This window comes from Trichoplusia ni, chromosome 12 (genome assembly GCF_003590095.1).
Source record: "Trichoplusia ni isolate ovarian cell line Hi5 chromosome 12, tn1, whole genome shotgun sequence".
Lineage (NCBI taxonomy): Eukaryota > Metazoa > Arthropoda > Insecta > Lepidoptera > Noctuidae > Trichoplusia > Trichoplusia ni.
The window spans coordinates 4,587,845-4,603,211 of NC_039489.1; the positions used below are offsets into that span (position 1 = coordinate 4,587,845).

The window sequence follows — 15,367 nt, forward strand, 5'->3', positions numbered from 1 at the left end:
CAACAGAAACGTTTTCTATCACAGTTCATGAGATACAGCTTTTTGTCAGACGAACGGACTAACAGCGGAGCTTTAATAACAGGTTCCTGTTTTTACCCTTTAGGTACGGAAACCCCAATTAGTAACAAGTCCATGCATTTAACTTGAACGCAGGCTGTCACCAGATTCAAAATTGTATTGCACGACTATCAAAGATTTGAAGTTGCTTAATCAACGTTCTTTGATTGCATGAAAACAAATTTGATTTCATCCACTCTAATTACTTCCTCAAGAGATTGCTTCAAGTTAACTAATTAAAAAAAAGAATCTTTCACTATTCATGCAAAAGAAGTTTAAAAATTCCATTCGTACTTTTAGTTAATAAAGAGAGAAATCATGCAAAGAACTGTTTGAAAATCTGCAAAAAGGAATCTGCAAATAGGTCAGTTGCTATAGAAGAAAACTAGAAAAAGTCTACGAGTTCTCTTTTTACAGCTGGTTCGCGAACTCTTTAGAAAAAACAGGAAAGAAAAAAATATAAAATGTCTTTATTAGCCATATTAGGTTTATAGTTCATCGTAAGCATTAATAAAAATTGTATGAATTGATTGATGATAAAAATGCAAAATAATGGCATAAATTATGTTGCTGCACAGATTGCATAAATATTTTAGTTTTCTCATGGTAAGTGAGAAATGCTGAATCAATGTGAAAATTTCGATTTAAAAAGCATATAATAAATACAATTAAATTTAAACGAAAAAGGGCGACGCGTGTATTAATACCCCCTTCGCCGCTTAAGGAGCTCAAAATATAACGCTCAAAACAGATATAAACACGTTTTAGCCAGTGCTTCTTTTAAGCATGAATCATCATTCTGTCTGCGTTGCTTGAAAGACGAAACCAGTTAGTATTAATAATTTTTTGCATTCGAATTCACCAAAATCAAAGTCTTATTAATTCAACCTCGGAGGGATACTACTTACTACTCAATTTTTTGTTTCATTAATTACAATCATTATAAAACGATCCCAAATATTAGAAAAAAAAATCAACTTGAAAAAATTCTTTGAAAAATCATAAATGAAAAATTGTAATTTCTTAGGTTTACGCGAATGTTAGACAATGAAATGAAACTACTTTAACGGATTTTATCGCGGTTTAATTTTAGATTTTAGTTCCCGACGCTTAATTTCGGACCACATATAATTAATTAAAATATGAAGGTAGAACGAGCAACATCTTCTGTCAAGACGAACGCCATATCAGTCTGCCCGTGATCATGATACCTGCAAAGGTTTCGAAACGTCGGGAACTAAAATCTAAAATTAAACCGCGTTATAATCCGTAAAAGTAGTTTCATTTCAATGAAAAATAGTAACTTACACAAAAGACTACCAACACAGCTTACTCTAATTGGTCTTAAAACATTTAGTGTATTTACTAATTGAGTTTCTCTTCGAGATTATTGCTCCTAATTACGTTCTGTGTCTGCTTTCATTAAATTAATACGATCTTTAATACGCTTGAGTAGCTTTTAGTCGATAAATATTTTACATTTATATAAAATAAATTTGTCTATATGATATTTTTTGGCCTATCAATTAGAGGCATTTGATATTTTTCTTATTTCAACGGCCTTCTTTTATTCCTTTTAAATTTGCCATATTTTTTATCTCAAAAACCAGAGTTTGGTATTATGTCTTATGGCGTTGATATAAGAAACTGGTAGTTTGAAACAGTCCTTCCATCACCCTTTCACGAACGGAACGTCGATCATTTTGCTTTAACATTTTGTTGAGTTTCTAATTCTTGGAGAGGTCGATCTTTCAATAAAATCAAAGCAGAATTACAGGTAAATGCTTGCTGGATAAGAGCATTTTGCCAAATAGAGAGATAGTTTTAAGAAAATTCTCGAGAAAATGCTCTCGTGTATCCCTGCCATTAAACAAACTTCAATAAAACAAAAGTATCCTACAAGGAAAAGTAATATGGCTACACAGATAAACAGAAGAAAAACAAAGGTCAAAGGTCCTTGTCACACAGAGGGACGCATTGATCCAAACACTCGCTTGCAGAGTATACGATTTCATATTATCAAAAACAGGCTCGTGATTTCAATTTTATAAGCTTGAAGTTTCAACAAACCAGGTCATTTTATCCATGTGCGTTTCATAAAAAAATAAATGCTAGAACAAAATTATATTTGTGTCAGTCACTTTTCTTTCTCACCTAAATATTTTATAGAATTGTATCTAGTATCTTCTACTTTTTTCCCATACATGCTTTAGCAACATGCTCCTGTGTGTCGTTATCTAAGTGACCTGTTCGCCTATTGACAGAAACTTTCAATGCGGGTGATATATTACTTGCACTGTGTAAAATAAATATTAAGTAGGGACATATTCTAGTGCTGCTTCTCCTACCCTAAGAAATTAAACGTTAGGGCTAATTTCGCTCAACTTTGTTAGATATAGGGACATTTTTAGTGCCCATCCCCGAAGGGAAAAAGCCTTTTGTCCGTCAGTCTGCCACCAGGATGAACCCCATGAAGCTTTTAAATGGATCAGTAGAACCTTTCACAGATAATGTATGTCTGTTTCCGAATAATTATAAAAATCAAAATCGAGGATAAGCGACGGTTTTTCATTTTAGTTTTATGCCTACATACATCTCTTGGGAAAGGAAATATTCGGAATACCCGTCCAATCTCAGACAGCTGATCCAGATTTGTTTGTCTGTGGCCTGTAGTCAGAATAACTTGAAGCCAATAATAGTACTTCTGAATGGAATGCAGACTATTCCCAGTTGCCTTAGTAACAGTTACCTTAACCACAACTGTTCGGTTCAGACTGAGATTTATTGCTTTCATCGATGACCTGGTAAAAAACAATTTATGAATATGGAAATTTGATGTCATAGACTGGATACTTTCTGACAAAGCTGAATAATGGAATGAAGTATTAGAACTTTAGATGATTTACATGAAGTGCTAACGAATTTCTCAAATTTCATCATCATCAGTCTAGCCTTTTCCCAACTATGTTGTGGTCGGCTTCTAGTCTAACTAGAGGCAGTTAAGGAAAAAAAAGTACAGTCGGGTGTATAGACGGATAGACGGTCAGAGGATCCTTAGTAATAGGTTTCCGTTTACCCCTGGTTACGGAACCTTAAAAAAGTATGTCTCCCACGATAAAAGACATTGGAAGACCCTATACAAGTAGATCTAATCCCAGAATTTCCTCTTAAACAAAAACTTTGTAAGCTAGATTCCTTATCAAGACGTTCCAATGTCCCCGTAATATTTTTACGTAACCCAATGCGTAACATGTTTGCCGAGCTATATCTATCGACCCGAAACAGTTCCCAACTTGCTATTGTAAATTTCTATCATTTTGACATTTTCATTACACGTAGTAAGTTCTTGTACCTATTTTATTTGATCTTGGGACGTATAAAGCGGTTAGGTATTCGTGTTTGTGAAGTCGTTTCTCTTGAGATTGGACGAAGTGATTTTCTTCAAAATGTACTTGAATCAAGTTCGCTTCTGACTATTCTGTTTTTTGTTTCGATATTGTTTTGTTTTACTTCGTTGATCCCATGTTTGTGAATGTTGAGGGGGAAATTTGAATTGTTTCGGAATAGCACTTAAGGAATATTATCAAGGTTTTGTTAACGCAGATCGCAATGTTGATATATACTCAAAAGATTTATGAATATTTGTGAAGTTATAAAGTTTTAAAATACGATTTTAAATTACTTCTTTTTTCTAATACTTAAGATGTGATGAAGCTGAAGAGATTTTTGAGACAGTGTTTTATACAATTCCATAGTGGAATTTAGTGGAAGGTTTTTGCGACCTCTTCCTTCAATATCCATCCATAATTCCATAATTTCAATCATTACATTGTTGTACAGATTATTTTTCAAACCTCGAAAAGCCAAATTATCCTAATCTTGGCACCACTAGATGGACCTATTGAAACTATTTAGATATGTAGCTGGTGTCAGATTCCCCATCTGACTTCCCTGAATTCCCAGTCAATTTCCCGCATTTGGTTGCGAAAATTCCAAAATAGTTTATCTTCCATTTCTCGTTTAAGACTACAATAGGCACGGATAAATTTGGTCAGCTTGAGAGCTGAATTATGGTCCGCTCATTAGCTAACTCGGTAATAAGCCTGACTTTATGCTAGATAAATGTGACTAAGATTTTCTGCTGTTATTTTAGTACTGTGATTTGTAATTTAGACTCATTTAAGAGCATTACATAATTAAGTATTTTTTTATGGCTTTGGGTAATTTTCGTCGAAATATTTTTGTCTTTACATTTGTGAAATAATTTTCTCTCTCGTTTTTCATTATGATTTTTTATCTTAGCCTATTTAACATTAAAAATAACACAGATAGGATTTCAGGGTAGCTTAAACCAGATAAACAAATTAGGTATTTTTTCGAGTCGATCATACTCTAGATATAAAGTTACTAAGCCCAAAAAGACTTTAAAGCATAAGTCACAGTTTTTGGCTTCTATAAAATAATCTAATGTTGACCGGCGCAAAAGTATGCCAGCAAATGGACCTCTCGTCAAGTTAGTATTCAGATTAAATATTTAATAATTAATATTTAATATATATTTAGCTGATATAAATAGACTAATACTTACAATTCCATCTCCAATATTCCTGATGACACACGGCAGGAGCGCAGTGGACCCAGTTTGTGATGTCACCACCGTATTATTCTCAGTACCGAAGTGTTTCTCAGGGCTGTTGCCGTATAAGTCGTCTAGAGGAGGGAAGGTCACCGTCAGCTCGTTCTGGTCTCCTGGTGGCTTCACTGACGATAGGGGAGGAGGTGATGATGAGCCTGCGAAAAAGAGAGATATTGATGACTGGCGAGAAGTGGCGAAAGATCGGGTAAAGTGGCGCTCTCTCGTATCAAAGGAAAGGAGACAATTTGGATCGCTTAGACAACGCAGTGAGTAAGTAAAATATTGAGAATTTTTTAAATTGTAAGATCTGGAAATATTTTATTTTTTTGAGACTAAGCGTAATTTGTAATGTAGCCTAATGTTATTTTAAACACGGAACGTTTTTTCGGTTTGATTTGAAGTAAATTTTGGACTTTTGAAAAAATACAGTTTTTAAAACGTTGATTGAAAGACTGAATAAACGTGCTCCAGACAGTGCTTTGGAATAAGATCCGCAACTACTGTGATTGGTAAAATAGTTTTCAAAAAAGATTTTTGAAAAGAATTTGCACATAGAATTAAAAACACGGGTCCAAAGACATAATTTATACAAACGAAGTGAATCACGGTTTTCAAATAATATTATCTATAAAATATTATGAATACAACTTATTTTCACCCTCATTTTATTACTTAAAATGACAGTTAAATATTAATTACACAGCCAATAGACGACCGTACAATAAAATTAAAGATGAAAGACCGAATTAACAAAATCAGGAGACCCGTTCATCATTAACTAACCTTTATAATTTGGAGAAATTACATTCTATTGACAAGCGTGATTCGTATTTAAAACTTTTTGGAACTGTCTATGAATATGATTGTGTTTGGAGACTTATTTGAATATTGGGTTTGAAAAAATTCTGTTACACTCTGACCGCTATTGTAATAAGCTGGATTGACTACCCCTTATGTCGGTAAGCATGAGCGACAGGCTAAGAACGTAATTAAAAAGGTTCTTTTTCATTCCCGCTCTAAGGAAATTAATTCTTGTGTAGCGGGGTTTTCATAAACATTCAAATGATACGCAGAAAGACAAAAAAACGTAAAGCAAGCGTTCGAGGATTACACAAATGCTCGCCCTTCGTGGGGAGCGAACCCACGACACGTCGCGCACAGTAGCGTGGTGACCATAACCATATGTCTATTCATGCCAAAAGGCGTGATGAAGAGCCCTCCTCCGCTTCAAAAAAAAAACAATGAAGCAAATGACAACTCTCCAAATGAAAAAAATACCGATGGGTTGGGAACTGTCTTTTTGCGTTGGTTGAAAATGTAAGTCACATAACTTGACACAACGAAATGTTATTTGACAATAAAACCAGATGTTTTTGCAAGAAAATATAGGTAGGTTTTATGATTCTACTGATTTAACTTCATTAATGGCCTATTTATATTCAACTCATTTTTTTATTGACGTTTAGTTAAATTCCGACTAACAGAATACGCCTTAAATTAATTTGCTTTTATATTCTAAGGCAGCGGTACGCGAATTATTAAATTTAAACTTAAGACGAGCTCTTAAGAGGAATGCAGGTGGGGTTAATTACCTCTTAAATTCTATTTACGTTCGCAATTAAAAAGGTATAAGTGAAAGAGGATTTAATCTATTGAAGGATTTTTAATACGTTTGAACTCCTTGTCATTGTAAGTGGTAGATGTCTGTTTGTTTTGTTCTAAATTTGGAATGATTGAACGTGTAAACAACTAAATATATTCGCTATAGATAGGAGTTTGTTTTCGAAATACGATCATATACAAAACGATGTATTGGAAATCGACACGGTAAGGGGTGTTTACAGAATCTTTAAAGGGTATTTTTTAAGTTAAGCTTCTTTAGGTGCGACTAGAAGGTAACTGAACGACATACAACAAGTCCGTTACGGCAATATTGTGTCACGTTTCAGTATCATTTTTTTTTTTTTGGCAATAGAGAGTTTTAAAACAACTGCACGGATAGCCGAGTAGATGAGGTCACCACGCAAAAACCACTGAGCGTGTCGTATCGCGGGTTCGATTCCCGCGTAGGACAAGAATTTATGTGATCCAAAAATGCTTGTTCAGAGTCTGGGTGTCATTGTGCATGTGATTTGTATGTTTGTAAAACCCCAAGACACAAGGATTAAATTACTTTGTGAGGGAGCCATTAATTTTTTTTAAAGTTTTTTTTCAAAATCTTTTATATTTTTATCTTAAGTTTACATATAATACTAGCAGGAAATATTTAAGTTATAGTCTACACTAATCTACACTAATATATAAAGCTGAAGAGTTTGTTTGTTTGATTGTTTGTTTGTTTGAACGCGCTAATCTCAGGAACTACTGGTCCAAATTGGAAAAATATTTTTGTGTTGAATAGACCATTTATCGAGGAAGGCTTTAGGCTATAAACCATCACGCTGCGACTAATAGGAGCGAAGATACAATGGTAAATGTGAAAAAAACAGGGCAGGTTTAAATCATAACTTATATCGTCCCACGGGGACGAAGTCGCGGGTAACAGCTAGTCTTGTATAATACTAATAGTGACTTAAAAAAAAAACTTTTCCTGCTAATCTAACGTGACATCAGAATATTCCAGAAACAATCTCATATTATAAATCATTTTCTAAAATTTCAACACTCTTCCTTTATCCGACTCGTTTTCATTAAATTAATATTTATAATTAACTATTAGTACTTTGTAATAACGTTACAAAATCAAAGGTCTTTCATTCCTCACTTACAGAGAAAGCTTAATGAATTAGTTTGCTATTTTGTGTTTTATTATTTTCCATTTCATCGTTTTTGCTTAGTACTTAGTACATCCATTAATCTAATTAAATTTAGATCGGCTGTCTTATAAATCTTAATCGTTTTATGTTTTGATAGTTTTTAGGATTCCGTTTATAATTAAGGCTTCGATAGCTGTCCCAGCCGTGTTTCACCAGGCTGTATCTCATGAACCATGATAAGTAGACAATTCAAAGTTTCACACATGATGTATATTTGTTGATGGTATAAAAAATGCAATTGTGATCAATTATTGCTGTTTTTTTGGCATTTTTCAATTTCGTACGAAACCGACTGTTCTGAGTCCTACTTGCACTTGAAAGGCTTTTCTCGATTTGTTTTTCATCTGTGAATATTTCTACTTTTCTTTTTAATGCCTAAAATACCAATCAATCCAAATTTGACTTAAAAAAATCGTTGTTTGATACTTCATACATATTAATAGGTCACAGATATTTATAGGAAAAAATAAAGGAAAAGAAATATAAACTTAACAAGTTTCAAATCCTTTATTCCATTCTAAAGTTCACATTATTAATTTTAACGATCATTTTCAAAAGAGTCGTCTTTATTACCCTTCCAGTCTGTCTTCATACATTAAGATATTTTTAATTAATTTTATTACTTATCCCGGATAGTCTGATTCCCTAAGGGGCTCGAATACTTAATTACTCAAGACCATTAATATCAACCACTCACCCAGTTACATCAGATTTATTTGTGCTAGTAAGACTGGACCAAATAATTTTATATGTTCTTTTGATGTTATTTGAATGTACTTAGCAGATTGGCAGTTAAAAATAACGATAGCCCGTTAGGAATTTAATCCTTGTGACGCGGAAGTTTCACAAACATTCAAGTCACCTGCTTCAAGTAGCTAAGACTTAGGACAAACATTCGAGGTTCACACAAATCTTTGTCCTATGCTTGTCCTAAAGACACTGGCAGTGTTTCTATCTTTGTGGTCAAAACTACATATCAAAGATTAAACACATTTAGACATCAATAAAATCTCGACTTTAAATGAGATCTTGCTAAGAACTTAGTATATACAATTTAAAACCAAATAACCAAAACTTTACCTATAAAATGTATTCAGACAGACAGACAGACATTTAGCTAAATCCCGCAACAATTAGTAGTGAAATAGCTCATTAGCTCCGTCTAGTCTAAAAACTACAGTTTAACAACTTTCATTATTTCTTAATAGTCTTGAGAAACAATTTTCTGTGAAATGAAAATACGATTTTGCTACAATTTTAATGCGACGTTTAAGTTTTTAATCTTGTGGTTAAGTTTTTTATTGGGTCACAGTCTAAGCTTAATTTACAGTATGACCATTGTTTTCTTAGGTATTTTGCTCTTTGTTGGCAAGTTAAATGCAGGAATTCAAATAATAAATAAATAAATGCGGACAACATCACACACATTGTTCTGAACCAAAAGTAAGTTTTTTAAGCACTTGTGTTATGGAATTCAGATACAACGAAGGTACCACAAACACCCAGAGCCGAGATAATGCAGAAATGTGAGTTTTTACATTGACCCGACCGGTGGTCGAACCCGAGACCTCAGAGCCAGCGGTACCTTGAAACTGGTGCGTACGCCACTCGACCACAGAGGTCATCAATCAGTCAAATATTGCTATGTAGAAACAATGTTCCTTTATGTATAGAAAACTGCATCCGCTATAGGTTTCGGACTAGGAATACTAGTGTCGCCGGTGAATTCACAAAGTATTCAAGTAACGTGCACAAGACAAGACTCAGAAGAATCATTTGTGGATTATACAAATGCTTGGCCTACGCTAGGATGAAAACCGTGACATGTACACATTACATTTGGCGACCTACAAAATTCAGTATTAAATGTACATACAAGTTTGACACTTGAAGAGAGCGAGCATTGAAAACTATGATCTATACCCAAAAAGGCATGGTATTATTATAATACTCTCAGCGTATGTTTTTTGAGATTGACTTATTGTGATAGTCTCTCTTCAAGTTCCACACTTTCTTCGTTGTAACACTCAGTAATTTTTTTAAACACAAAAGCATACATTCAAAGCTATCAACATTAAACGTTTTTCATTGTTTTGCAATGGGTGTAATTTCAATTATTTTTAAAAGACAATAAACTCACCCTCAACGCGACACAAACTCAAATAAATTCCACCAAATTCCCTACCTCCAAAATTAACCTTAAACTTCCTACATACATTTCATTCTGTCAAATAAACCTACTGCATTTCCCTACACTGTGTCAGTCCACGTAACGCCTTGTACGGAGCGTACAGAATGACTGACACTCAATTATACGTCTTTGCTCGCTTTGAAGCACGTGCGAGAATAATGGACGGGTTTTCCTTGTCATTATTAACAGACAATAATGCAGTACAAACATGAAAACATTGTATTCTTTTTGTTCTATAGCTTTTGTACTGATCACAAACAGTATTGGTGTATTATAGAATTGCGATTGTATATAGGGTTTGTTTATAGCGGAATCCTATGACTAATGTTTTTTGTAGCTTTGTTTTCCTAGAGCCGAGACACTTACTCAATTCTACGTTAGTAAAAAAAACAAACAGGTCGGGATTCTGAAAACTTAAAATAAAATTGAACTATCATAAGAGTATTTCGAAGATAAATACAAGAAGGATGATGAAAATTTTTTTTTCCAGTGTCCGTCTTTTTTTCTATAATAATGGATACGTATTTTTTAATTTGTCCCGCAAACATAAATTTACCAAATTACAGTTCGCGCGACGTCACGATTGAGTATAAATTTTACCATATCGTTACGTCACAAGCGTCTCCTAAACTTTAAGGCTTTTCTTTGTCAATTCTAGTTTTTTCTGAAAAAGGAATAAAAACGTGTCTCATACTTTTTAATTATCTAACTGAGGGACAAATGAGATTTGTTCTTTTTATACCCAGTCATCATCCCTATTATATTTGTTTTCTTTCCATTTTTCGTGAAAGTTACCAAAATGTTTTTTTTTTTTTATGGATTGATTTCCACCTGACAAAAATAAATTTCAACTACGTGTAGGAGAGTTCCGCTTTGAAAGAAGTTGAAACGATAATTAGTAACGTTTTGTAAATTGGGTTTGTAGTTACCCCTAGTTTGTGAAAAGGGTGAGCAAATTAATTAGTTGTCAAATATTGATTTTGATTGTGATTACTTGACGTGGGACTTCATAGTTTGACGTGAGGTTTGATAGGCAATTAACAATTTTGTTATTAATTAGTCCTTCACGAGCTGAAATTTTTCGAAAAATGACATCATTTATCCTCCAAGTGGGATTTTTTATCTAACTTACCATGTCTTTTTGAGAGTCGCCATTTAATAACTGATCAGCAGTCGGCAAAGCGAATGTTATTTATTACATATAAATATTTATAGATAGATAGATATAATATTCTTTATTGCACACCATTTTTATATAAATAAATAGTTACATGGTGCCACAATGGGCGGTCTTATCGCTAAAAATGATTTTTAAATTTAAAACTAAAATATAAAATCTTGTAGCAGACAGGACAAAGGAAACCTTGTCTAGTCTCCATATGGTTATCATAATCCACTTTCCAAGTAAAAAAACTGGATTATGCTCACTTTAATAAAAACAAAATTTTCACTTAAAGTTTTGCCTATAAACTATTGCACGATCTTTTCAACACCAACGCCATCTAGTAAATGAAGGTGTAAACAAAACAAAACAGTCTATGAATTTATGGGCGTTGGCGCCAAAACACCCAAGTCCTCTTAATTTACAAGAGAACCCGAATCAAGGTTAAGCATACGTAAGTCTTCTTAAGTCCATGTCGTTTGAATAAAAGGTGCCTTCGTAAAGCCTTAGCCCAAACTAGAATTATACTTTGAAATTAAATGCGGATTGCTGAAAATACTTTTGGAGATCGTGGATTTGTGGTACATCAAGATTTATATAGGTTTTTTCGTATTACTAAATGTAAAGTGGTTTTGGATAGAACTGTCGTTAGCCGTATAGGAGAGACTTACAAGTCGAACTAGCGTCATTGAGGGTTAAGTAAAAATGAACCAAAGAAAAATAATTGGGCACAAAATCAGTCATTCATCAAATTTATGACCCATACCAATCATAGCTTAACCTCAATTTAATTTTAGTATTTTCTTATAGCGGCAATAGTTCCTTTTTAATTTGATAGTTATTATGCGATCTGTCTAGTTATCATAGTTCATGAAATACAGCCTGATGACAGACGGAACAGACGGAATAAAATAAAAGTGTTTCATTTCTAACGTTTGAGTGTTGTAACTTATATAAAAAAATATAGATAGAAAAGTCTGTATGGACGAACATAATATTTCCATAATTAATTACACAAAGTGTAATAAAACAATAGAATTATATTGCTTTGTGGATAACTCCTAGAGAACCTCTGGATGGAGAGAAAATATACATATAGGCAGTACCGTAGTTTAAAAATAAAGAAAAACGTAATTCTCACGACACGAAAAAAATATTTAAACTTTCCTTGCCTAATTGACTAAGAGTTAACTAGAATAATACTTTTTATAAAAAACTAAACCTTGGTTTTTCACATTTCTCCGTAAAATATTTTCGCGAAAGTTTTATATAAAACTGGTACATTAACCTAATTTAAACAAAACTGTATTAAAACCGCTGGCTAAAATAGTTAAACCAACTCGAAATTTTCCCAAAATGCTTCGTTCCAAAATTACCTTTTTTGCTAACGACATAAAACTAAATTCACCTCGCGCGCACGAAGGAGTATAACATTTTTAGCTCGAAAACCGTGGAACATAGGAGGGTAAGGGAAGTGTCATTACACTACCGTAGTACTAGAACCAAGTCCCACGTCAAGTAACATTTATAAAAAGGCTAAACTGAGGACTCGTTGAATTGTATTGTACAAAATACTCCAAGCTATTTTTTCGAACACATACTATAGATAGTCAGGTCACATTAGTAGTCAGGTCACAAACCCTTCACCTTAGGCGTCAGGCGTCAGACACGTTATGACAGTTTTCACCCAGACCTTACGCGTCGCCAAACTTATTAATTCCCTTGGTTCCTTGCCATCTGTCAAGAATATATAATTGTTCAGTGCTGCCGTGCAAAATAATAGCAAATAAAAAATATAGCTCATGATAAATCTGTCTATTTTATATGGGAATGATGATCCCCATCTCCTAACAGTAGCACACACGCGACCTGAATGCCACTTCCTTCTACTTTGTATCCCATGTGGAATACTAACTAAATTACCAAAACAATTCCTAAATAGTTCGCTAGAATACTAATTCATTATTTATGAACCGAGTAGGTAGAAGTTCCCCTGTCTGGATTTCAGGCAATTTGGGCTTAGTTGTAATTGAATTTGTTTATACGTAAGAGATTTGAAAATGTATTTTCCAATATTTGCTTTTGAGCAGAAATCTCTGGGAATACGAATGATCATTGGTTAAATTGTACGGTCGACTGGTAATTATAGGATTTAGGGTGTACAGTCACCAACAAAATGTAAAGCCGAGCACCGAGCTACAAAGTACTGCGAGTTTGAATTCACTTTATTCGCTTAAGACATGTCATGCTTTAGGTATAAGCTAAATGTCTCCTATGTAATAATAGTTTTAGTAGATACACTCCTCCAAAACGGTTTGTACGATTTTCTATAATTATAATACGTGCAGTCGTGCATGTTGGGTAGGTCTGACAATTGGACAGAAACTATTCTACATCACCTTTAAATATTTAGGGTGTTCAAGGCCTTGTTCCCCAGAAATAACTTATACTGCAAAACAACGTTTTTAGAGTTTTTGACTTTGTCTGTACCCATATATATGTGGGAGCGTCAGGAACATTTTCCGAACAGTCTAGGTTGGCCTCCATCTTGGGCGTATGAGCGACGGGATGTTCGAAATAAAAGCGTCAATGTTATCTTGTAGATTGTATAATGTGAACTTATAACATTATGGAGTAGAATACAATAGGACGGTTGAGATGGAATATTATTTGGAGCCAATAGGTTAGTACGTGCTCGCTATTTTTATGACAACTGTCTTGACAAGCAAAACGAACGTCGTCGCACCTAGCGCCACCTACTACTCTATTCGGGGTAACCCGCTCCCTTTTATAATTTACCACTTACTCATTATAATAATAATTATGGACTATCTTAATACACATTTCCACAATCAATTAAAATCGTCTAAATAAACAAAGTATTCTCAATTAATCCGCGCGCCGTCACGGCCGTCCTGCGTCGTCACACGTCCTCGTGTGTCTCATGTGCATCGTTGTTGTCTGCAAACATTAGATAAAATGATACACTACACTCTCGTCTTGGCCTTCCTGACCAATTGGGTGACTGCTGATCACTTATCATTTCTCATAAGACACATTTTCCACAAATCTATCTTAAAAATTATAAAATCCATCTCCGAACTATACTCCAACTACAGCTATAGCTATAGATTAGCAAATATTAAACACACCGGCTCACCAATGCCACATAGGCCCTTGAATGCCAACCAGGTTCGCCACCCAGGCTAGTTTGTGCCACACAGGATAGTTGTCGCCACACAGGCTAATCGTCGCCACACAGGCTAATCGTTGCCACACAGGCTGGCCACACAGGCTGGCCACACAGGCTACTTGCCACACAGGCTTGCCACACAGGCTACTTGCCACACAGGCTCGCCACACAGGCTACTTGCCACACAGGCTTGCCACACAGGCTATTTGCCACACAGGCTATTTGCCACACAGGCCATTTGCCACACAGGCTATTTGCCACACAGGCCAACACACAGTCCAATCGGTGCCACACAGTCCAACTGATAAATTGAATCAACTGCTAAGTAGTGATCTCCTCTAACCACACAAGTAGGACTCACTTACCCGCGCCGTCATCGGCACATTCTACTCATGAAGTATCCCAGGGACAAATTATCAAAAGTACAAGAAACCAAGAACAAAAATTCACTCAGTTAAGTTCCAAATTCAGGCTCCACACTTACGTGGATTGGGTCTTATTTGACCAACGGAAACCTCGTAGCTCAAAATTCAACATTTGTTTTCAGCCAAGAATATTTCTTTATGTTTACTTATGAAAAATATGAAATCCTAATTTTTAGGACAAAGTCATTTAAGTCCGCCCGGCCACGGCCGCGTTGACTCAACCCAAAATATCGCTACGTATTGCACAGCATTGTATTACGTTAGCCTGGAAACTTGTCAGCTAAAGTCTGCTTTATTAAAGATCATTATGCATCAAAGAACAACACAGCAGTACTCACCACTCGGTCATTCGTTATCATGATTATAATAGTTGACTTTATCTTAACATCTGTATCTTCTTTACCAGAAACCTTTCATTAAGTCAGAGCTACCAAGTAACTCTACAATCTTACAGTTGCCACCAGCAACTCACTACTGGAACTAATCACGAATCTCAAAGCAGGAATCTGAGTCATACAAAGTCCGCACGCATTCCATGTGAATACTGAGTCCACCCGACTCCATGGCCTCTCCAAGACCCAATCTCAGCCAGAGTCACCATAGTCTCTTCAGTCGCCACCTCTGCCATAGTTAACACGGTCTCTGCTTCGATCCCGACCATTGACCTAAAATTCTATACTATCACCATTCTCGACCTCGTTCTTTATTTGGAACGGTACTTAGTTTTCGGACTAAAGATATAGGCACTTTGGATAAAATCTTTACTAGAGGTAACAACAGTGTTAACAGCCTTATACTCAGAACGCATAACTGCCAATGACATGTGCAATAACACCTATTATCATTCAAACAATAAGAAACTTATTATAACATATCAGTGCTTAACT

General features: G+C 34.8%; 1 protein-coding gene across 1 annotated transcript in view; it reads right to left on the bottom strand.

The window, feature by feature from the left end:
• Positions 1–15,367, bottom strand: part of LOC113499296 — a 108,222-nt gene that overhangs the window by 36,608 nt on the left and 56,247 nt on the right. Inside the window, exon 3 of the mRNA XM_026879718.1 lies at positions 4,646–4,848. Within this exon, the coding sequence (XP_026735519.1) occupies positions 4,646–4,848 (203 nt within the window). The remainder of the gene's footprint in view (positions 1–4,645; positions 4,849–15,367) is intronic.